Genomic DNA, 26282 nt, shown 5'->3' on the forward strand with positions numbered 1-26282 from the left:
TCTGAGAACTTGCTGGCCCATATTTTGCCTTGCGTTTTACCAACCAGAATGTTTTTGGATAGACAGAATACAACTCTGCATAATAGGCAACAGTGAGACCTCATTTTAATACACTGTTTTGTAGGCGACTGCAGCTGGGATGGAAAACAAATAAATGGGCACAAATTGATTGTCCTTCGGGAAGTGAACACCACCTGGCTGTCCAGCTCCCCAGGTGAGCTGCCCCTTAGCACAGTTGAGATCTGCTTTCTTCCTGCTCCATCAAACCAACAAACTGCTCGATTCTCTCCATACTTAATAAAAGTGCAACTGAACAATAGGCGGAGAGGGTGGGAGCAGTAGCCTCTGGGCCTTAGAAATATTATGGCTGGCCCTGGCTGCACAGCTACATAGATAAATGTATGTTTTTTTCCCCCACAAAAACTTGTATTAAAATGTCCTTATTTCAAAAGAGCATAATTATCGAATGCACAAAAGCACTCACACCCACCCTCCTTACTCACAGCCCTGCAGCAAAGCCTATTCTAAAAAGCTGCACGAAACTGTGAGAGTTTTAATTTCTAGTCTTAGCAAGAGTTGTGAAATACAACGCACTCATTAGATGGAAAAAAAACAAACAAAAAACCCACGATTAATCAGTAGGAATTAAAGGAATATGATAACCAGTACCCTCCCTTTCTCGCATCTCATTAACTGAGTCCCATTGTAGCTATAGGTGAAGCTCCCTCTCTCTTCCATACTGAAGCAGGTGTCCAACATGGCGAACGCTGGCTGCGGCTCTCTCGCGACTATTCTCTTTTTATTCATGTTTCAAGCGGCTCTTCAAAAAGGTAGGACTTTTTCTTTGATGTCCAAATGGAATACACACTTTCCCCCCTCAGATTTCCGTGGATGTAGATGAAGGAGTGTGATTTTTCTTTTATTATTTTTTTTCATCAGCGTACTGAGCAGTGTGTGAACGAGCGCGGCGGATCGTTTGGATGACTGATGTTGTTATTGTACTGTAAGAAACCCCCCCAACTGTGTTTAAAGTTGAAATGTTGGTTAGAAAGAGCACATATGTGTATGTCGGACTTGTATATTGGTGGTGCTACACAAGGGCTGTGTCGGAACACAAGGCTACATCACTTTTGTCAGCTCACCATTACAAATCGCTTTGCCGCTACACAGCTGGCAACTCTTAAATGTTGCCAGTTCTGTAAGTGTAACAACAGTAATGCGGTGTTTAATCGACCAGGACACGCGGCGAAAGACATTTGACATGCGGACGAGGATGTTTGTTCGGCCGGTCCGGTGTCCTGGTTACTTTTGCGGCGTGTCGTTCCGAACGGAGCTCGGACTACTCTAAATCACAGAACAGTACGTTGAAGGAGCACATGCAGCAGCCGTGACAGCGTGCGAGGAAACGCTGCACCGCAAACTCCAGTCAGATTTGTGTTAATTTACTTCGAGCTCGCGGAGTCAAAGAGTTTCACGAAGTAGAAAGTTACCCAAGACCGATTCGCAACGCTGTGTCCTTTACCAAATTCGGCGCAAATACGGCTGGCGAGAGAGCAGTTATTTTTCCATTTAATGGCAAGTTTTAGGAAATCGTTCGCTGTCGGTCATGTCGCTGGGTTTCACTGGGAGACGGGCGACCCCGGTATAAAAGTAAAAAAAATAAAACAAACCAGTGCTTCTTGATGATTTTGATGTGAGCCGAAACGAAACGCACTAAAGAGTGGCCCAAAGTATTTCCTAAATGACCGTATAAAGCGTACAAACTCTTGCTGGTAAACAAGATAATATTAATTTGCCTGAGTTTCCCACTGCGCTCCGGGCTGTGTTTATCCCGCTATCGTGACTGGATTTGCAGTGCCATCGTGCAACATCGGGGCTTTGTAGTAATCTGTGTCAGATGCTTTCAAGAAGCGGATATGATCGAGTCAAAGCTGGTGAGGGCGATAACTGCGACACGATTTTTTACGCGTGTAGCCTGTAAGCCATGGGTGATGGGAGAGATCTTCGTGAGTTGGCGGGATGCGGAATGAACACACACACAGTCACACGTTTATTCACCGCTGTAATAAGACGGTGTAAAGTGTTGTTATTGTTGTCAGGACCCAGTGGACGTTTTGTATTCTGTGATCCCTGTGTTTAGCCCGGTACTCCGGAGAATTGCTCATTCGGTTCGGGATTATTTGCGCATGGATACAGTGAAGATGTGGAAATTGTGGGCTTGCTGGGGCAAAGCAGCCTCCCCCCCTTTTTCCCCCCAAGCACGCTCATGCTGTTAAAACTGGAAACACGTTCAAACACACTTATATAACTGGTTAAACTACGGCTTTGTGGTAAATTTCATCCCAGCTGCTGCGCTGCATCCACCTCTTATTGCTAATCTCTATTGACGTAAAAATCAGCTGTCACGAACGATTGCAAACTTAAAGTTATGCAGTGTAAAACTGCTCTCATAAGAATTTAAACCTTTTTAATGCAGAGTAGGAGCTTCTAATGATAAGGGAGACAGGGAGACAGATGTGCATGCTTGTCACATTGTGGATTATCTAGCAAGCTTAATCCAGTACAATGATTTATCCATTAAAAGGAATGCACAGTGATAATGTGTTTCTTCATGCGACAACTCAGTTAAGCAATCCCATAAAGCTCAGCAAACCAAACATGGTTTTGTTGTTCTTTGGACAGTGGACAGCATTGCTTTACTTTCATGGAAATGGCTCCACTGATTTGAAACAAAGCTCAGGGCTTGCTTGCACAAAGCATATCAATTATTTACCTCCACGCAGGATGAATGGAGGATGTTTTTTTTCCCCCCCTCATTACAAATAAATGGAAGTTATTGTTATCAGAGTAAGAACTGGAGTGTATTCAGGAGAGAAATGAGCCTTAATTATTTTCCCCTCAACTATAAGTTCCATTTTGGCACACAAGCCTGCATTATACTCAGGGGCGGTTCTGGGTGGTGGCCAGGGGGTGCCAGTTGCACCCCTTTTGTTTATGTCCGACTCCCCCCAACTACACACAGCTGCAGCAACACCAGACAATGCATAACAGAACAATGTAATGCATTTTTAAAAATAATGTACTCTTTATAATAATTAACGCCTGTGTGTTGTTAAAAACAAAATATATGTAAATGGAGATGGATCCTAACAGTGTTTTGGGGAAAAAAAGAATCCGAGCTTTGCCAGGTTGGGTATCCGTGTGTGTACCACAGGAGTAGGGTAAGATGGTGGCAGTGGTGGACTGGAGCCATTAAGAACTGACCGCAATCTTGCCATTACTATGAAAACTAGAACTGCCACGGCTTATACTGTCATCAAATCACTCAAGTGCTGCAAATTAAATGGACTTATGAGAAATTATTTACAGTCCACTGCCTTTGACTGCATTGCTCTTGTTTTAGTGGGCTCATTGTGAGTGTACCTCTGGAGATAACGTTCATTCTTTGCAAATGACTGACTGAGCAATGTCAAAGGAAATTTAAAAGTTGAGGGTTCAACAAATCATAAATTGTGCTCATAATATTTCATAAAGTTCTTGTATATGCAAATAAACAACAATTGGCAGATGACTTTATTATTTCTTTGACGATAAAAGGCTTGCACCGAGTACTGAGATGATCAACTCTATATTTTAAGCCAATCAAGAAATCAACAATCAGATTTTATTGTGGTAATTACATGCAGATTATTATTCCCGAGTTATCAATACAAACACAGAGATGTATTAACATTTATATATTTGTTTGTATTTTTATTAAGTCTGCACACAATGAGAGAATAATTGCACTGATGCATTGACTCAACAAATAGTTGCACATGGAATTGATTGTGACTGCGGTCTTTTGCGTTTAGACGCTCTGCCCAATTTCACAGTCTGTAATCACTTCTTTATTTATAGATTTGTGCATTCTAATTAGATTTTTGCCAGGGAAGATGGAAGAATAATCTTCAACCCAATACCAGCATGCCCTGTAATGATTAGAAATGCAATGCAACTTGCATTCTGTTACAATTTTTCCTTCATGGTTTTGTATAGAAACAGTCCAGTTGTAATGCAAATTATACACTTACTGTACAGCACTGGAGGCATGAAGCTTTGCAAGTGTTATTAAAGAGTGCTAACACAGCACAGTCTGACCACAAGCTTGCTGAGACTTGAAAACTTGGTTAGGCAATCAATCAGGTATTGTGAGAAGCACCTCTGTCTTCATATATATGAAGTTATGCAATGGTGTAACAGTGCAGTGTATTCCTTAGCCGGTGTTTAGTGAAAACTGTTAACCCAGAGTTTACAATTCAACGATCACTTCAAATTTAAGTCAGTCTGAGTCGCTCATGTTGCCACTGGTGTCAGTGTTGAAACATTCCTAACATACTGTAGGTACATTATTGTATATTTCTGAGAGAGGATTCTAGTGTAGCTGAAACAGCCTTCCCCAGTGCCACTGATAAATTGTGATATCGCCGCTCCTGATGACTACTTTTCCTGTCTGAGTTCATCAAACAAGCTTTTTGGAGAACCTCCAGGTGAAAGCAGGTGCATATGCAAGAAGATAATGTGTTTGTGTGACTTCACCAAGATAAGTTCACAGCTGTAGGTATGGTAAGTTTATAGATGACTTGCCTTCATTTCTCTCAGCATTTGGTCTTGTGAGAAGGTCATTAACTAGACATGTGAAGGGTATTTTTTTTTTAACAGCCTACTTATTGAATTATGTTCCCTATCAATGACAGAAGCAAGTACATTTAGACCTGGTTTACTTCTTTATTAACTAAGATTAGAGTACTAATAAAATTAGTCATTCTTACTGCTCTGTACTAGTACAACATGAAATAATTACACGTTAAATATATTATCAATTTTTACTATAATAGCTTGAGTGACATTGTTCAATAGACTCCTGCTGGTTTGGGAATGGGTGTAGCATTAGTTGCATTGTCTGGATGAGTCCCCCTTGTGAATTCTTTATGTGAAACAATCTTCTTTAGTTAATTAAGTTTTTTTTAAATTCATAATGTTAGTCTCTCTTAAAATGAACCAGATTAAAACATCCTGCTTTTAATGTAGATTAAAATGATCTTGTATTTTATTAAGGTAGTTATTGCTTAGCTCCCTGGGGGGTGGGGTGGGGGGTTGTTATAAAAAGTATAGTTTTGGCATTGGTTACAGAAATGTCGCTGCTAAAGGAGGTTCAGAAATATTAAATCAAACAACTGTTTGTTGCTTTTTTCTAACCAGTCATTTGATGTACGTCAAGTGATAAATCAGATAACTGAAGCAAATGCAAACAATTTGACAACACCTTATCAATTTAATTAGGACTTAACATAACCCAATTGTGATGTTTCTTTGCCTAATCCTAACCAAACTACTGTGATTGCAAAGTTTTATTTTAGAGGTTTTGAGGTTTAAGTAGTTGAAAATTTGTGATTATTCAAGGGCTGTGATTTTAACAGATGACTGCTCCCCTACATAGGGGCCTCTTTCCACAAAAAGTCGGTCAGATAGGAGGGTAGAGACAAATCACACTAATGGTGGAGGGGTTGTTTAAGAGGATGTCACCACACGTCTAATATGATTAAGAAGACATTCTTAAGAGAGTCTTGTGTCCTGCAATGATCAAAAGGCTGTTTTACTGTATTTTTCTGCCCTGTCATAAGTAACTATCTTAATATATTATTTCTATCCTAACAACTTTTAGCATTGCTTTTTGTTTTTATCTTGCACTTGTAGTAAACATTGACTATGGGCAGGTTCACCTACAAAAAATCCTTTACTGTATCAGACTTGGTCCGACTCACTTGAATCCTTGTACAATGTGGTTTGCCTCTGAGTCAAGCTATTGGAGCCTGGATGATGGAAAACATGTGTGGATATGGACTTCTCTGTCTGTTCACCCAGGAAGCCTCCCCAGCTGTAATGAAGAACAATGGCTTTATTCCTGAAGGGAGGGGACCCCAGGTGACCACCCCCCCCCCCCCTCCTCTTGCTCCGCCAATCTACAGTTACTCTGCTGGCAAGACAGCAGATGACTGGGCTGGGTCGCATCTGGCCTCTGTGCACTTAGTGTAATCAAAGAGAGAAAAAAGGTTTATGGGCTACTTGTTATTGAGCTGCCAACTGATAGGATGTCAAGTAAGCGCCCTCTGATTTCAAATCTCTTGAGGAGTTGGGGGGGGCAACGATCTGCCATTCTATTGAAAATAGCCTGCTGGCCTAGGTATCAAATTAGACTGTGCTGTACAGAATATGAAACAAGTGATATGAGTCAAATTCAACAGATGCTTGAATATTTATGATCAGATTTACATAATGTTGATGCACATAAGGCTACTGAGGTGAATGCAAATATTTTTTTTAACATTACTTGTAGGAGTCTTGTCTGTTGAAGTCCTGTAGCGTCTCTGTACTAACAAGTGGAGACTAGCTTAACAAATAATTAAACTGCTGAAGAAGTTGGGAGACTGCAGTTAGTAAAATTATCTTGACAACTCACATCATGGCTCACATCAATATTAGGCATAATTCCTGATCATTTTGGTAACTAAACCATCCTACCATCAGGACACCTGAGAACAACTGTTTTATGCTTCAGTCATACTGTAGCCTTGGTGCTATATAGGATCTCTCATTATTTAGTAATGACGGCCACTGCAGCAGCCTGGGCTCTAATTTAATTTCTTGCACTCTGACAATGTCAAAACCACACACAAGTGCAGCCTAGACTTACTTATTTTAATGTCATTATGTGTGATTGGTACTTTAAAATTAGCATACCACAGCTTCTTTCAATCACCCAGTCAACTATTGAAACAACCTCATCAGTAGGCTGTCACGTTTTCTTCAAACTAGAGTGAGATCCATTTTAAAAGGGTGTTTTCACTCTTTCTCACTGAGAAACGAGGACACACAACCCTGGCCTTTTATTGTGAAACACGAGGAGGAGCCCTGGCGATGTCAAGGGGGCAGCCTTGGGCAGGTGTCTCTTCCCTGTGTCTCTGACACATGGAAGCTATCCTGACCAAACACTGGCAACTGCACAACTCGGCTGTGTTTTGAGTTTCTATTTAACAGAGGTCATATTTCCCCTTTCCTGTTTTTGAAATGCTGTTAAAGTATCTTCGGTAAAATTCACATTAAAAGTCTAGCACTAGCCTATGGGCATAATCCCTCTGTTTCTGATAAGCTTTTAATGTGAAGAATCTTCAGGAAATGTTGAGCTTCATTAATGGTAGCTTGGGAGTAATAATATCAGTGGAAAACGATGATAAAAATATGTAATTTTCATTGTTTTCATGGAACATCTTACTGATCGCTAGTAATTTGAACATTAGTGGAAGGTGAATATAAATGCACTGGCAGTAAGAAATTGTAAGTCTCAGTGTGTGTGTGTGTGTGTGTGTGTGTGTGTGTGTGTGTATGCATGAGTTTGACTAATCTAATCTGAAGTCCCAAGTGAACCATTGTCAGTCACAGCAAGAAATGCTTTCCATTTCAGTTTTTGAATTTACAAAAGACAACAAGCAGCCTTTGATTGCTCCTTTCCTCCCAGTTTGAGGCCTTCATCATCTTGCTCTGCTGTGGAGACACAGGGAGACATTGCTGGCTATAATTGGGCCCATTTTGCTTGCGTTCATAGATACAATGAATGAATAAGGAATCAATGCATATCATTTGTGCTTTCAACCAAATAAACAATACAGCTGGTGTTCCACTGTAATCATCAGAGGGGAAATGAATGCCCTTCTGAATACAATACAGGTATGCATTAGCCATCACAGCACAGAAGGCTTGAGTGATCTCACTTCTCCCATCTTTCATTTTACATAACACTCCAGCTTGTATTACATTTCAGTGAATTTGCTTGTGATGAGACCCTTCAGGCTGTTACACTGTCTCCCATGGATCACATCTCCCCACTGTGCTCAGTTCCTGTCCTTTGTCTCATCTATTGTAACACTGTCTTGACTGATATTTTCTGCACTGATGCCAGACAACTGCTACACAATAACGCACCATCTTTTTGTGTGTGTGTCCTAGTTGAATGTTGCAGAGGAAAATTCTTACCTGGGAAAGAACAATGTTCCCCTCCCTGTTACAGAAATTGTAGACTGAAAGCTTGTGAAGTACCCTTTTGTGTCCATTATCATTGTACTATTGTAATCCTCTTTGGTAAAAAAAATTTTTTTTATTATAAGACAACAAATATTGTCTAGTTATTTTCTAGTAGTCATAATTCAGTCTAAATAACAGATATGTTTCTAAGTCAGGGAGGAACACCTATTGCGAGTATAGGATATTTAGTTAAACACTTTAAAAACCACTCTGGGCTTTACTTGGCACAACTTTTGCATTTCAGTTTAAGCGAGAAGGGTTTATGTTACAGGGGATTCTTGATTCTTAGTTCCCACTTTATCATAGCTCTAGTAACCTGTAAAGTTCTATTGTAGGTAACGTTAGCATCCTGAGGCAACAGTGGGTTTGAACATGTTCCTGTCCAAAGCAAAGAATATCTGAGGCAATAAAAAAAATAAAGTTATGTTTATTTATTGTTAGAATTATGTTGCCCTTTTTGGTTTTTTTATTCCTTTTGACTCACTTAGCTCCTGTTCAAGTTACCTAGCAAGTGAACTAGAAAGCAGTTTGGCATCAGATGCAGTCTTTTGCCCGGTGAGTCTGGTCAACATTTTGAAGAGTAAACTTGGCAGCAGATGAACACTATAAAGAGGTTTAATCACAACTGGGTTTTCCTGACTCACAAAGCACCTTTGGTAGAATGCTGTGCTTGCTGCTGCAGTCCAAGTCTCTATGTGGTTTGGCCTTATAAAATCTAGTATTTCTGTGAAAAGATTTGCTTATTGCCTGGTAGCTCTATATTTATTAGGATTTTATTGTAACTATTTGCCTTGTGCTTGGTATTTCAGTTTACAGACTGCGTAGGTTCTTACAGAATAACCCAGCTGTTGATGTTATTTCACCAAACCGCAAAAGCATTTCTACTTTCAAACACAACAATCATGTGATCTCACTTTACATATAATTTAGGCTTCTATCTCATAAAATTATACCTTTGGGTTATTTTATGTTGTGGAGTGAAATTAACCAGCGCCTGGAAACAACAATATTCAGCAAATAGAACAACCAGGCCCCTGCTCTCCATCGGGCTCTGATCTGTCAGATGTACATGTGTCCTCTTGTGCTTTTGCTTAAAAATACCTATCTAATAATAACACTAAATGACTATGAATGTTTAAATAACTCCATGGGATCTCACAGCTGAATTTTTGATGGCGTACATTTCTTTTAAGTGCCACAGATTAACACCTGAGGAAAACCAGTGATGAACTCCAGTGAACTGTGATCACAGAATTAATTAATTGTATTGTACTGTATGATGGTTTTACTTTTTTACCAAAGAGAAAGTTCTTCTATCTTCTTTTCTCCAGCACTCACATCCAGCGAGCACTTAGTAAGAGTTCACATCTTGTAGGAGGTACAGATACTAGTCTGTCCACCAAGAGGAGCTTGAGAAAAATGCCTGCACATTATAAGCTTGCACATTATAAACTCACACATTATTTATATAGACAAGTTTGTAATCCAGGACACTTTACATTGTCATTGGTCTGAATGAAAAGCTGAAATTGCCGTCTATTCATCATCCAACTTTGTTGAGAGTGTAACAGTAACAGTGTGCGCAGTACCTTTTTTTTATAAGTAATGTTTGTTATTGTACTCAGCTACTAACTTCAGACCAAATAGGGTGCAGACATTGCACGGTGTAGGAGGTTAAAGACCTAAAACTTACAGTAGGATGTGACGAATTGGAATCTAAACAAATGAGGCAGAGGGAGACAAATGTCTGTAGTGGAAACATAAAAAGTCATTAAATAATAATCAAGTAATGACTGATAGATGGTATCTGAGTGGTGGGTCTGCAAAATAACACAACCTGCTCCCTCAGCCCTAACATGCTTGGCTTAAGCAGTGGGTGCAACTTAAATGAGCTAAAACCTTCAGTTGGAACATCAATAAGCAACTCTAGGGTTTACTGAAAGTTGTTTAAAACACCATGGGCAGGGTATGTGTCTCTAACAGAAAATAGAAATGAGAGGAAATGTTTGAACCTGGACGGTTTTCCAAAGCGGTTCCTGCTGCTTTGAAGTGTGTAGTATTTGTTGGGCTTCACTTGGCTGTCAGATTAATACCTTCTCGACTGAAAATGAAAATGGGTGAAGGAGCAGTTAATCCGCATAAGAATATATATTTTTTTGAGGATGAGAAGCTGCGAGTCTAGCAAACTGTCTGCGTATTGATTGGTTGTCTGGCATTGCAGAGTTGACCTGACATGTGAGGCTCATCTAATTCTTTCTACATTGCTTACTGCTGAGAATAACATTTCTCCTTTGAGTTACCAGTTATGATGATGCAATACCTGCAAGATAGCAGTGTCTGTGAAGTTGGAAAAATGTTGCATTCTTAATCTGTGCAATGCAGTAGCTACAAACCAGTGTTTACTTAGCGTGGCAAGGTTTTTTTATACATTCATAATTGATCACTGATTCAATTTTCTTTACTTGGAGGTAGATGTTGCCAAATACACCCACAGAACTTTACAAGTATAGTTAATATAAAGTTGTATTACATCCAGAAATGTTTTTTTTTTTTAATTGACCAAAAGAAGAATGGACATTATCAGTTTCCATACAGTGACTTCAGTAGTTCATGATCCAAGCTTGTCAATGTCTTACCCACGCCTACAGTGCATCGCCACTAAGTGTGTTCCTCTCACTGTACATCCTCCATATCAACTGAGACCTTTTGAACAATACTAGTGGAGGATAGTGCTTTGCTCTACGTACTGTGAATTATATTACCTCCCACACCAAAACGATTGGCCGGTAATTGTAGCGAAGAAGGCTCTATTAGTGCTTCTTGAAAGCTATATAATGCCATTACTGTTCAGAAAGGGTTCTTTTCCCATCTTTTCCATATATATCAGACATAAGGCAGGGAAGAATGTGCTTTTGTGCTAAGTTTATAGTTGGTCTTAAAAGAGGCCTCAAGACCATTTACCCAGTGTGCTTACGTGCACTTAAGTCACCAGGTTACAGTTGCCTTTTTGGGAAAACTGATTTCTTATCTGTCATGTAAACAGAAAAGCTGGTTTCAGAAATCTAGCTAGGGGATTATAGAGTCCTGATATTTCCCAGGTACATTTCTCCCAGAGAAAGCCAGTTTCTCTGCCCTATATATCTGTATAGAGATTTCTAATCGGCTTTCTCTAGCAGTGCGTGCGTATAGCAAAAGGCCGTAGACACGGCGGGGAAATTCTGAATAAAATTAGATCAATAGCAACTTGGAAAGCAGCGCATTCTGCGGAGCCAAATACAGGGCAGTCTTAGGAGAAAACCTGTTAGTCTGCAAAAGACTGGGGTGGAGACTGGGATGGAGGTTCACCTTCCAACAGGACAACGACCCTAAATGGTGAATGGTTTATGTCGAAGTATATTCATGTGTTAGAATGACCCAGTCAAAGTCTAGACCAAAATCCATTTCAGAATCTGTGGCAAGACTTGAAAATTGCTGACTTCTGAAAAGTGTTAAATCACCACACTTTTCAGATATTTATTTGTAAAATATTTTGAAAACCATTGATCATTTTCCTTCCACTTCTCAATTATGTGCCACTTGTTGGTCTATCACATAAAATCCCAATAAAATACATTTACTGTTGTGTGTAATGCATCAAAATCAAGGGGTATGAAAACTTTTGCAAGGCACTGTAGTCACAGGTTTCCAGTAACCAGGTTGCATAAGTGTATGTAAGCACAATCAATGATCGCAATTAAGACGGCTCACTTATCAGTCTGAATGGTCAGCTATAAATTTGGTACCAATAGATTTTTGACAGGACTAGGAGTATTTGAATTCCAGGTGCCATAAAATCCATACTTGTGCTACATTGTCAACTTTAGAGTAAAACATTTGTCCAACTTATATAATCAAACCTGTAGGTCTTTAGAACCTCTTTCACAGGTCTGTTTTTGTCAAACTTTCTTGGGCTCAGATAGAAGCAAGCTTTTGTTTGCACTGCTTATTCATTAATCAGCATTGCTGCTTTTTCAGTTACTCATTGTAACATTTATTTGATATTATCACAGCACACCGTTTTAAATATGTTTCATGGCCCCTAATCCATTTATAAGCAGCCTAAAAGTAACCTTTCTTACTCATAATCCACCATGGATCTAACATTGTTGCCACCTGAGTGCAATTAAAATCCATTTAAATCAGCTTTTCCATAAGGTGAATGAGCAGCTGTGACTGTGAAGGCAGCACGTTAGTGTGGTGGAAATCTCCTCAAACTAAGACTGTCTGCATTAGTTTATATTCGTGAATGTAATTTCATTTGTGATTATTGGTCATATACTTAAAAATGAAAGGCAATGCAAGGACAACACCTTTTTAATTTTTGTTAAAAATATTCTGTGGTGGGTCAATATTAATATAAAAAAAGTAATACGAATAAGCACATCACACAGTAAAAATCAATTCATAGCGTCCTCTGTCATCTGCAGATGGTGCCACTTCAATCTCCTTTCTATTTTGTCACGCTAATGTGCAGAAAGATGACAAGGGCGGGTCATTTCAGAGCAAAAATGGCAAAGGCTGAGTCTGATGGCCATGTCAGTCTGCCTTCTATTTTGTCACACTAATGTTTGGGGAAAAATGACAACTGTGGGTCATTTCAGAGGAAAATGGCAAAGCTAGTAGTCTGTGACTACAACTCCAACTCTGCTAAATTTCCAGATTTGATCTCGTAATACTACCTGAACACTTTATGTTGGACTATAACACATAATCAATTAATCATGCAGAGTCACATCAATAATTTAAAATGTGAGCTTTATTCTCTTAAAATGCCAGATACCATCTGGGCATTCATGCAAGCAGAAGTGGACGAAAAAATATATTTTAAAATGTCTGTTCTTTATTTTGAGACTATTAATTTTGTTTGGGCCGACTAGATTTCTTTTTTAAAGTGTAATGCAAGAACAAATGTTGGATGTGATGCCAGATTGGGTGAGATGCTCTGTTGTTTCGTAAGTGTACATTTAATGCTGATTTCTTAAACACTTTATATAAGTTCTGATGTCCCACGGATTTCTCTTACATTTTTGTATTTTGGAAAGGTTTTCAATGACATTGAACCTCAGAAAATGATTGATTAGTAATCAGTAGTGGACCGGGCTGAGGCCCTTTGCATCTGAGTGCAGTGTTGTTTTAATTAAATATCAAAATGACCACAATTAATCAGCTGACAACAGCCTTATTGAGTTCTTGATTTGCAGCCCTCACCTATTTACCCTACACTTATTAAATATGGCTGCAACATAACATTAATTGAAACAAACTGTGAATAATGGCTCCTGTGACAGAGCAGCGACTGGTCTTTGATGTTTTCCTACCCTTACAAAATTTCACAGGACACCCAAACTTTGACTGAATATCATTAGGCATTTGTTTTTTAATGTCTTCTACATTTCCACATGGATTTGACACATTCTGTAGCTCTTTCCGAGAAAAGCTGATCCAGTCACTTTCTGCCCTGTGTTCCAGAAACTTTTGGGTTGGCCCTGACTTCTGTAAATTAAGTGGCTGGATTTTTGCTACATATAAGTTACAAAAGAAAATGAATAAATGCTGATTAATTTATTTTGTCAGCTCTCATTAACCAGATAGGGCATTCACTCATAATTCATAACATTTCACTATAACCCTGTCTATTCTGTTTGTACATACTGGCTGTTATGCTGAATTTAGCGTATGACGAAACACATTCTGTTGCACAGAATGAAAAGTTTGTTTTATCGGTTTTGATTTTAAAGCCTGATATCCCTCACTGGTCGCTTTGGTCAAAAGACAATCTCTGCTGCCTCACATTAAAGCTGCTGTGCACAAACTGACAAAGCCATTTCCTATATAATTTTAAGTTTTTGCCAGTCATTAATTTTTCATGGCTTAGAGACTGACAGTGTGTTTCCCACTGAAAATAATGAGCAATTGTAAGACTTGGACTATGTTTAATTAAAGTTTGAATCTTAAGAAGATCTATTTTCTTTTTTCCCCCCATGTATTTAAGTGGTAGATGTTGACCTTCAGTGTGGGGCTTATATAGGAACCTTTATCTTTAAACAAAGGAATTTAATTCTTAAGCAAATTTGGGTATGGGTGTATCTGAACATCTTGGAAGTCACAGTAATGACTTGACTTTTATGTTTTTATGCTGCAGTTTTTAAATTTATTTAGTTACTGGAAGGTAGCAAAAGACATTGATCATATATTTCTTATTATTTTATTAACTTTTATATATTGTGAAATTACAGCCTAAGCCAGGCTGATATTGTGTCCATGACCTCACCCATAATATTTCTAAAATCCTGGTAGGTATTCAACTATCACCCGCATGATCAGTACTGTCTACATTTTCAGTGTTTTGTCTTTTTGTTTAAATGGGATTACATGCCAATCTGATACTGGATAAAAGCAGAAGCATTTTTCCTCTAGAGTTCCTGGCAGAAATGTTCTCAAAACATTTTAGATCTTCAATTTCAGTACAAAAATATTTTTAAATGTGACGCTCAAAGCTTTTTTTGAATTATTGAACATTCTGTTAGCTTGTGAATGTTTTTGTGTTAAGAAGGTTTTAGTAGTTCTGAAAAGAAGACTCTTGTTTTCAGTGACATTATTTTATAATCAAGCAGATTATTTCATTTCATTTATTATCCCAACAGTCAAATCTGACTTACATTTTCAGTGCTAACCCACCTGTGCAATCGTTGTGTTCATAATGAGTTTAAAAATGCAAGGTGCATTAATTAGGCTATAAAAGCAAAATATTATTCAGTTCCTGTAATCCCAATGACTAATGCTTGCATATTAGCTTTAAATTCATCTTTTTTTATTTTTAAATCGAGGCCTACATTAAACCTACCACACTAAAAAGTCTTTTTTTCATAACTACCGTGGTGCTTGAATGTTAGTGAACATGTTCATTGTACAATTTTAATACAAAGGGAAAACTGCATTAAGGGAACACACTTGAATGAAACAAAGCAAAATTGCTTTTACTATGAAACATATGAACAGTAAACAAGTGTTTGAAGTCTTAAAGACATCTTACCAAGAGAACGGTGGACTGTATATTAAACTTTTTAATCCTAAAAGGTTCTCCTTGTATAAAAAAATATAAAAAAACTGGCCAGTGTCCAACATTCCTGTTCAAGCCCACAGCAGGAAAACACTGAACAACGATAGTGTGTATGGGAGAGTTGCAAAATGTCTTTCCTCTTTGCACCACACAGCCCCATATTTGGGCTTCCACAGAAATGTTATTTTATCAACGCCCACAAACAAGGGGATTATAGTGCACCCAGTCTCTGAAAATAATCAATCAGGCCTGGTAATTTTCCCTGTACTTGCACTTTCATCAGTGTAGCATTACCATGTTCCAGCATGGTATAAATACTGCATCAGTTAACCTTCTTTCTCTCTGTTGCTTTCAATGTGTGTGCAGGTTTTGTTGCAGCCATTAGAGACAATCTTAAACAGATTTAATTATTAGAAAGTGGTGGCATTAACCTTTTCAGTATTCATAGTTTTATAACACTGCTCATGCAGTTGGCAAAAGATAATTTATATTTGAATCTAAATCCTATACGTTTTGTTTAGATGCGTCTCTGAGAAATTGAGATGCCAAATAGTTAGTAGATTAATAGAAAGGTCAAACATAAACCAGGTGTGAGCTGACCTCTTCAAACCCCAAAATACCTGCAAACACTTACTGACCTACTGAAATGAAATATATTGAGTCTAAATTAAAAGTTATGGAAGCACCACCATACAGTGTGTGAGAACAGTCTCCACATTAGACCCTTTGAACAGCTTTGGACAATGTTCTGGTTTGTGCATGACAGGGATTAGGCCAGCTGCCCTGCTCTCCAGGTTGAAATTAATGTTACTAATAGGCTCTATTCTCTTGCCAACTGACTCACTATTTAACTATTTCAAGGCCTAATGGATTGTGCAGTTTGCCGTAGCCATAAAGCACTATATCAGTGAAAAGTTTAAAATTGTTTGTTACAAACATGTTCAGGTCTTATAGGTTATAAAACCAAAAGCCAAATTTGGAAATATTTCAAGTTTGTAGATGAAAAATAGCTTTATTAAAAATAGCTGTTTTTAATGAAGCTAGGTTTTGACAGTAGGCAGGGCATTTTACCACCCAGACTCTTTTACTGTTGAGCTAAGTTGTTGTCATACTGTTTGTGCAGAAAGTGTTTTTGCATTGTCTTGCTGTAATAAGCAAATACTTTGCTCAAACAGATGTCTTCTAGCTAACAGGTGTTGGTCTGACCCTGTATGGGTCAGATCAAAGAACAATTTTCCACTGTGCTTCAGTCCATCTTATAGAGCTCGGCTTTAGAGAAGGCTGTGGCGTTTGTGGATGTTTGTTTTTTGTTTTTGTATGGTAAAGTTTTAACTTGTATTTGTGGATACAGCAGTAAATCATATTCACTGACAATGGTTTTTAGTTGTGTTCCTGAGTCCATGAGTAATTTCAACTACAAAATGCTTGGTTTTTATATTGCATTGCTGCCTGAGGGCCCTAAGATCAAGGCCGTTCAATATTGGTATTGGTCTTTTCTCTTGTGTAAAGATTTCTTTTTCTTAATCTTTTAATTTTTAAATGACTTTATGTAGTACAGATGATGAAATCCCAAAATGATGTTTTATTTTTACATTTAGAAATGTTAGTTTCATTGCATTTAAAATTTTTTTTCACAGAATTATCAACCTCGCCCCAACCAGCGTCTCTTTTTCAGATCCATACCTGTTGTCAGCTAACCAAACTAGATATTCCAGCAGGCATGTATGTGCATTGCACCACAATTTTTTTTTTTCTTTTTGTTGTGACTGGTAACCTGTCCTTGTGTACCCCACCTCTCACCCAGTGTCTGCTGGGATAGGCTCCAGCCCCCAACGACCCTAAATTGGATAATGGGTTAAGATAATGGATGGATGGATGGGTGTATGGAGTATTTGCTATGATTGATATGTTGTCAGTGTACAATTTACTACCAAAAATGTGTTTCAAATGATTCTCGGATTATCATTATTTACATTTTACACCACATTCTAACTTTTCTGGAAATAAGGGTTGAAAAAATGTGTCAACTTGCAGCAGTAAAAACTATTTAAAGAAAACTTTCCATATTCTTTTGAACTTTATTGCCAGGATTTGCTTCCATTCAGCTGCAATAGCATTAGAGAAGTTGGCCACTGATTGGCTTGTTGTCAGTGTTTAAATTAATCCCAAAACTGTTTGAATAGGGCTCAGCAAGATCAAAAATATTCTGTAGTATTAGTGAAACTAAGAAGCCTGGAACAATCCATGATGAATGGCTTCAGACTGAAAACTACTGTATGTGGATGGATGTGTTTACATCTTACGACCTTATTGTTGTGTTGTAGTGCAAAAAAAAAAACACTTACAGATGCTGCACTGTACTGACCTTGTATGTATTTTTAGTTTGTTTGGGTTAGTTTGATCTTGTAAAGCCACATTTGCAGAACATTAATTCCTAAATCTATCTAGTGACGTGATTGTAAGAGCCATTAATGTTCTCAAAGTGTATTAAGCTTTAATGCTGTTTCTTACCAGTTACAATTACGGGAAAAAACAACCCTGCAGATTTCAAGTAACACTTGTAAAAAATGCATCCATAAACAAAAGGGAACAGACCTCTGTGGTGACCCACACTGATGTCAAACAAAGCTGACCTTTCTCCCAGACACATGCCGTAGAGGCCAATTGCTCGCACCTTCCCTAGCAGTAAATGTATGGTTCCGTCTCTGCACTTAGCCTTCAGTAAACATTTCCATGAGATGGTGGGTTTTATTCACACTATGTTAAATTCATCCTGTCTTACAGAAATACGGCCTGAGCTGTGATGCTTAGCCCTTGCTTTATTATTTTTCTCTCTCAACCAAATGGAGCACTATGTACACATTCATTAGCATGATGCTGCTTGCTTTCTCACATCTAGGGTCTGCTTTCTGAATGCTACTTATGAGCTTATTAGAAGACATTAACTCAGGCTTGTAATGCAATGGCAGTAAGGTCTTCTACATAAGAACAGAGAATATTGGAGATGCGTAACCGTAGTTAAGCAAAAGAGTATCAATACTCATAATTTGATATATCTGTTAGCATTCAAACACTGTCTTATACAGACTGTATATTTAGATGCCAAAACACAAAGCTTTGGAAAAGTTGATTCCTCCAGCTCATTGTTCTTATGCTTCATTTTGTAATGAAATAACAGTAAATCTTTCCAATGCAATGTGCGTGAAACTGGGAGAAGATGGACCGTTCAGTGTTTACACAAAAATCCAAGCAGCCTCCTAAACCCCCACTGTGGGAGGCAGAGTATTTGATATCGAACACGTTTCACATTACAAACTATCGAAGCGGCAGTGAATAGATTTCTCTGACATAGTTGTATTTTTGCGCTGTGCACTCTGTCTCCAAAGAGCAGGCGGAGCACCACACCGTTTCAAGAGATTAGAGGTTGGTCAGCCCGAAGAACCAAATCGATACATCCTCTCAGGGAAAGGATTGACCATCCATTGATCCAGACCTAACAGGAGCTAGAGATGCACCAAACCACTGAAAGTAGAGGTCTGTTGATAACAGATATACCCACCTTGCAGCTTGATTTCTGAATCACAGAAACCAAGGTGGCATTTATGTGCTCATCAAAACAGTCATTAGGTGAAACTAAATTACTGAGTTGGAAAAGCATAGGAAAACTCACCAGTGCTCTGAGATTTTGTATTTCTTATGGCTTTGGGGAAATGTGGGAAGCCAGTGGGCAAGAGCATTCATATTCCCGTTAACATTACACAAATAAGAAGGTTAAGTGGTATCACGTTTGTACATACAATCAGAAAATTGTCTCTCTAAAGGTTGGGCACAAACGGTAGAAGCGACAGAGTTGAAGTCAAAGATAATACTCATTGTTGTTCTCCTGCTGTCTGCACCCACAGAGGGATGGAAATATATGTGATAGACTTCCAACCTAATCAATGAAAGGGTGTGTGGTGGCTGCTGTAGCATATCACACACAAACAGTAGGATCCATGTTACTGCCACTGCTTATATTTATGGCATTTATATGCCGACTGATGGCAGGCTTCTATAAATTACCTAACTCTGTATAGTGGTTGGGGAATCTTGCTTTGTATGTAGCAGCATTTGTGTCTGCAAACCGATATGTGAAGTGTGTGGGTTAGGGAGTGAGCATATCTGCACATCTCTGAGGAAACAAAGGCCAGAAAAACTATAAGATGCAGTAAACCTTGTACATAAGAAACGAGGCAAATATGCTTGTGTGGATGTGGTAAAGTCAGTAAAATGGAAAACTTAGCAGCTTTGCTAAGTCTAACAAACACATACTTGGGTCAGTGCATATGTTCGTAAGCTTTTGCTTGATAATTTTCTCACCCATAACAGAATATAAGGTGAGCAGATTACTACACTGCTAAAACGCTGAATAGCCATACTGTTGTCGTACTTAAAGTGTCAAAACAACGTGGTTTATTTATTTTTTTATCTCTAATTGCAAAGATTTCATGATGGCACAATCGAGCTCTTTCACACATTATGAGCTTCTACTTTGCTCAGTTTCATTCAGCTTCAAAGTATGACTTAATACTGGCTGCATTATCTGTCATCAGCTGCATATTTGTTTTCTATAGTATATTGTGATGTTATGCTGTGCAGTTTCTGCATGACCAGGAAGCAATCACTGTACAACAATACTTGTTTTTACAAATTACATGTGTGCATGTAACTGGTCAACAATACATCATTAGTCATATGTGTCTCTGAGCCTTGTATTTACAATCAGACTGTATACAAGATGGCATAATGCATAATGTTTTCTTTATTTCATCAGTTCAACTTTGGACGTGGCTCATCTTATTGCTTGTATGCCGTACTACAGCCTTAATGAGATAAGTGCAACAAAATGCAACAGGCAGCCGTCAAATATTGGGATTGTGTGTGCCAGGTAAAAACGATGTAACTTTGGACACATGCGGTTGTCTCTAATGAGAAAGGTTTAAACTCTTTATTTTATATGATTGCAGTTGGTGCAACAATCTTGTTTTCCACCACATTGTCTTTCCTCTCACTTCTCCGAGGCAATAAACCTGCTCTTATTGGCTGTCTTTCTCAGGAGTGTAATCTCACCCAGGTTGAGCAGCATTTAATTGCTATTCGTATTCTCCTGTTATCTTCCATAGGAAGGAAGAATTTAAATGCCCGACAGACAAAATTAGGTTTCTGTTATGTGGAAATTTATCCTGTAGTATAGCTGCTGCCCTTGTAATTAGCCCTGCCAATGACAACTGCAGGCTTATTGCAAAACAAACCCAAAGGCTGGATGCTGATGTGTGATGTGGATTGAATTGTTTTGGTCTGACACTTGCCCGTTCTCTTTGCAAGCTGCATTATTACTGAACGCCAACCTTGTCCACTGATTCGAGCACTGAAAACTGTGGCTCATTGAATTCAGCTCAGTAGTTCCTATATAGCCTGTCTTTGTCTGTTTAACAGAACCAATCAAACTGTTAATTCACACTGTCCTTCTGATGTAGTGATAATGACTGGAGGAGAATGGAAAGCATGTGTCTAATTTTTTTTACAAGTGCAAGTCAATGATCCGGCTTTTTCCAGCTTTGAGGGGTTTATCATTCAGTAAGGAAATCAGGTCTCAGAGCTTTGACGGGACCCTTTCTTATTTCCTTGGCTTTGTCAAGGCTAGTTCATTTCAGTCTATTCAGGTGCACAACATTGTGGGCTGCCTCTCTGCTCATGCATTTCATTTGCCAGGCCTTTGTTTTGAATCCTGCTGGAGATGAACCGGAGGCACTGAGTCGGTGCTAAGGCAGGGATTAGGCCCACTCGTTTCACGCTTTCTTGGAGGTGGGCTAACTTTGAAAATGTCAAGGAGGGTGAGGTGATACAACTCTATTTCAATACATACTATAGTCGCATCACAGCGATTAAAGGGAGCTGCAGCCAAAGTCTTACACTAGTCTTACACTACTACTACTACTGTATGTCTGATCAGCTAAAAGAAAACTGTGTATAGTTACTTAATCAGCAGTCTGCTTCACGTGCTACGTGACTGACAATTGTACTGCACCTCAACATTAAAAATACTTACCATCCCATTCCAAAAGTTTGAGCATTAATCTGCTGCTGTGAAAAAACACTGGCTGTGGGGATTTGCTTTCATTTAGCAGCGAGAGCATCAGTGAGGTTGGCCAGTGATGTGGGGTAATAAGGCCTGGTTCGCAAAGGTGTTGGATGGAGTTTATTTCAGGGTTCTGTACATGCCAGTCATCTTTTTTCTAAACCTTTTCTTTGTGGATCTGGCTTATTTGTGAGTGGCAGGAACAGGCTTTCCTAAGGTTGTTACGAATACGGTATCACTCTGCTCTAAAATTTCACTGCTATGCTGTGAATGCAGAAATACTACCTGTAATGTGGATAAAGGTAATTGTATTTAAACCAATGTAAGCCATTAAATTGGCAGTCTTGCATCAGCTTGTTTTTATTATTTCTTTATATAAAACAAAACCCAAAATCATAAAAGGCAGCAAAACTGATTCTAAGTTTGACATTTCTTCAAATTCATGGCTTGAAAAACGAATATATTTAACTCTCTAATATCTGTGGACCTTAGCTGTCCCACAAAGACTCGTCTGTTGAGTAGTTGTAGCTGTGAGTAAACATTCATTAAATTTCACATTCATCCAGCATGTTGCATCTGCATCACCTTTTGTTTCCTTATTATCCCATTCTTTCCTCCAGAAAAAAGAAATCCAAACAACAAATCAAAATAGAAGCTGCAAACTCTCATTTGTTAATCAAACTTGGGACAAGAGGTAATTAATTCTTTGGAATCAGTCAATTAATTTGCATAATAAGAGGTACCATAATTATGACTTCTGCTACTCAAGCCCAAAATTGTAATTAGAGATTTAGTCTGCATTACAGCAGAAAAGCCTGTTTTTTGTTTTTTTTTGTTTTTTTGGGAGCTGGTTCAGAGAGGAGATTGAGCATCCGTAGCTCTGGGATGGAAACACTGGCAGAGCTGCACCAGAATAAAAGCTTTCCCTCCACAGCTCTCCTTTGGCTCAGCCCCGAGGGGAAGTGCTGGGAGGAATGATCTTCTAATCTGTAAAAAACCAAGACCTCAGCTTTCAGGAGCCCCAGTCTCTCTCAAGTCAACTAAGGGGCCCTGTTACTTGTCTTTTTCTCCCAGCTTAGTTTCCCCATTTCCATTTGCAAGGAAATCCATAACTCTTACAGTCCATACTGCTGCCACAAAAAACTGAGGTGGAGTTGGAAGATGAAGGGTTGCATTAGTGTGGTGATATTAGCCTTCTGCTGCATGCTCACTCAGCTGTGGGGCCTTGAGAGGAAAAAGGGAAAATAAAGGAAATTCAAAGCATAAAATAAAATAAGGGAGGAAATGTCACTGTTTTGTGAGGGGACTCGGATCGATCCCAGCTAATCATCCACTTTATTTTGTTATATAAGGTCAATTAAAAGATTCCAGTCATTTGGGGGATATATGGTGCTGTGCCACAAAAGCAAATGAGGACTTTCAGCCTTGTGTTCTTGTCAGCATTATGAGGCATTTTTCAGTTTTTACACTTTTGGTGTTGGAATTTTGGCATGTCTGCAAGAACATCAGGTGTATGGAGCAAACAAGAATTATGTTTTATAGGGCTTAAACACAAACATGAGGTAGTAATGTAGTGTAAATATCATAAAAATCTTACGTGATCAATCTAATGCACTGTCCACATCAAGTTTAACAGTCTCCGATTTTTAGGAAACGGCACAGAATCTATTGTCAGTCAACAGTGCTTTTAAAGAAAGTAAGATCTGAGCCTAGCAAGTTACACAGGATTGTGCCTCTGTCTCCATATCTATGCATTTCTCTTTTACTGTGGCAGTGTTGTGATGCGTCAAGTTAGGTCATTTACCAGCAACAGAGGAGGTCGTCCTAAGCTGTTGTTTTGCAAAGCACAAGTCTCAAGAGTTGGCCCCTAAGTTCCAATTAAAGGCAGGCTGTTCCCAACTGGGTTCTGAGTCCAAACAACTCGTAATGTGCTCTTCACCAAAGTAAGGCTGTTCAGAAACAAACACTGATCCTAACAACACTGGTGTTTACTAGTTAATTAGTTGATCATGTATGAGGGGGAAAAAATGGTGTGCATTTCTCTCCCAGTCTGAAGCATAAATATTAACAAAAATAATACTCCCTGTTTTCCTGAAAAGCCCCACCTATTATCCACTTCTCTTTTTTTTTCTGTACTTTTCTCACATTTTTATAACATGCACATTCTGATCTATTTATTAATTGGCTAACTGAACATGAAGCTAATGCTGTGCTGCAACATTTATTCAAATTTCATTCGCATTGATTTGACCTTCTGTCAGTCCCACTGCAGAACATAGATTTGTTCATGTTTTCCACAAGTATGACATTAACCCTATGCGGCCATGTCAAAAATAGGGCAAATGCCTTTCCACCACCACCACGGGAATATTCATGAAGTCGACATGGCAGTAAATGGAACGAAAGCTGCTATAAAATGCGGTGGCAGTAGCTGCAGGCCCAGGGCTGTCACTCCCTGCCAGGGTGGAAGGCGATGAGCTGAATGTGGTGCAGGCTTCCTCTGATAGAGTATTAACTGAACGGTGGAAACAGCTGGAGTTACATAACGGTTTCTGTACATTTGTCTACACAGAGGGGAAAGAGCTTTGGTTGAAGCCGAATGCAGAGATGCCATTTTGCAACTGTGACTGTGTGCATGCTATTTGTCTATACGTGTCCACAAAAAAAAAAGCACAAAGATGGAGGGAAAAAAAGCTTGCTGTTTGGAGATGCTGTGACACAGTGTCAGCGTGCTCCTTGTGTGTGTCTGTGTGTTGTTTGGTTGCTGATTGTGTATATGTGCTAGCGCTCACAGGGGCAGATGGGAACCTGAACTAATTCAAGCATGTAACTTCTCAGAGCAGTTTCTTCTACCCTTCATACATCACTTTGTATCGTGCAACAACTGGCATGCAAAGGAGACTGTGCTGCTTCAGGGAATATCACCCTGCTTTCACTGAAAATAGATCATTCGGAAAATTCAAAATGTTTATACAAAATATTCAAACTAAACTTTTTCAGTTAACACATTTTCCTGGTGTGTACGGATACTTGCATACTGCTAATATCTAATGAATGTATTTGTTGTACCATTAGGATTGCTCCATTTCCTCGTCAAACAAGATAAGATGAGAATGTGGTGCTGCTCTGCAACTATGAGAGGCACTATCAGTGGCTGCAAATATTGGAGAAGTTGTAAAATGTGTGACATGATAATTAAATTCAAGACTTTGCATTGTTACTGAAGGCCTTTGTCAATTCATTAAAAGCATAATTCCTTCTTGGTGAACTGTTCTTCTGCAGAGAGAGTACTCTTCAGCCAGTTAAATAAATTTAAAAATTGTGTCTGACATATTTCCAGAACCTTAAAATAAGCATTTCATCACTTCTGTCAATAATCTTTGTTTGTTAAGATGAATCGGCATCCCAAAGGCTTTTCTCAGATGCAGCGATTAAAAAAACAGTCCTGTACAAAGGGTCAAAGAAAGAGGTTTGGTGATGGCCTTGGTTGTCAAAAAACCGCAAGAAATGTGTGCTGTTGTGATGAAGACACACATGCTGGCAGAGCTTCACTGCTCTTCACTTGCCCAAAGGAGGAAAACCTTGGCCATTGAGTAAGTCGTGCACAGGAACAGCCACTTCTGTTCCAACATTGAGCTGCATTACCCACAGTCTGAGCAGGTTCATTCACTCATTTGTTGGTTAGTGACGGCAGTATGGGTCAAGGTGCAGAGCCCTCCTGATCATCTAGAAATTAACCGTGGTTCGTTGCCCCTGGCAAAGGTGTTTTTTCACTGTGCCGTCTTTGTCTGTAAAGCAAGTTGATGTTCCCAGAGACTATGGCTGCAACCTATGCTTGCACTTTAGTGCATAGTTGGTAGAAGAACAGCATTTTAAAAAATGTAAACAAAGTTTTTCTCTGTGTTAAAGGTGAAAGGGAGGACAGCGAGGAAATACATTGTTTTGTAGCAATGACGTGGAACACTCATATCTAAATGAAAAACTGAGAGGAAAATTATTGGTTTAATAAAAGGGTAAAACAACAATGGTACTAACACAAGCAACAAAGGAAAACGGAAAAACTGAAGCAAAAATACAAAGGCAGGTTACAGCTGCAACAGGGACCATGTGCATGACTGACAAACGGCACAAGCCAATACAATTGAGACCGAATTTAAAGGAAATAAAACAAGCAATGAAACAGCACAGTGACTGTCAGTAGTTATTAAACTGGAGAGCAACAGCATGCATCTGGATTAAGGTCTGTGATGGCAGCCTCAAAAACAGGAACAGATTAATTTGTCCAGTTGGAGTCTTATGCAACTCATTCCAGTCTCGACCCAGCAAAGCGGAATGAGAAGAAAGCCCGGAGGAGTGTTGTCTTGTAAGGACTTCATATGGAAATGACAGCCCTGATACTGTATGTAGGAGGGAAAAGCTTAAGAAAAAACAACAAAAAAAAATCTTTTAAAAAGTTTTAGATTTTTAATTCCAGATAATCTCATTTATGTTAATGGTACCAGATTTACATCCAAGACCCTCTTCAGATTTGATGTTTGTCAGCAGATGCAGTAATAATGCACAATATATTAACAAAGCAGAGACTAAACAGACAAACTTGGTGCTGTGCACTGGAGTGGAAAGTAGGAGGCTGAATAATAAATGGATAAATGTGAACATAACGGACAAAATGGTTTGCATAATAATGGACACAGATATTTTTGTTCTGTGATGAAGACTCCCACGTGTTTAAAAAAAAAAAAAAAAACATGCAGGCAAACCTAAGGAACACTTAAAGTCTTATCTCCTGCGCACACTTTGTCATGTATACACAAGATATGGATCTTTTGAAAGTTATTTTTATGCAGGTTTTTATTTAGGAAACCCACACTGCTAGCACATATTGTATTGGAAGAGGACATAGTACTGTGTAACACAGGGAGGTCTCATATTTATGGAAATATTTTA

At 38.8% G+C, this 26282-nt stretch overlaps 1 protein-coding gene across 5 annotated transcripts in view; it reads left to right on the forward strand.

Annotated features, from left to right (window-relative positions):
* The first annotated feature begins 691 nt into the window (after window positions 1–691).
* cadm1a (cell adhesion molecule 1a) overlaps window positions 692–26282 on the forward strand; it is a 322140-nt gene continuing 296549 nt past the window's right edge. For 4 of the 5 annotated variants that reach the window (XM_067491839.1, XM_067491841.1, XM_067491842.1 and 1 more), the window contains exon 1: window positions 692–830. In XM_067491839.1, the coding sequence (XP_067347940.1) occupies window positions 758–830 (73 nt within the window). In that variant the 5' untranslated portion in view covers window positions 692–757. The remainder of the gene's footprint in view (window positions 831–26282) is intronic. The other variant, XM_067491840.1, reaches the window with a different exon arrangement.

This window comes from Channa argus, chromosome 22, assembly GCF_033026475.1.
Source record: "Channa argus isolate prfri chromosome 22, Channa argus male v1.0, whole genome shotgun sequence".
Lineage (NCBI taxonomy): Eukaryota > Metazoa > Chordata > Actinopteri > Anabantiformes > Channidae > Channa > Channa argus.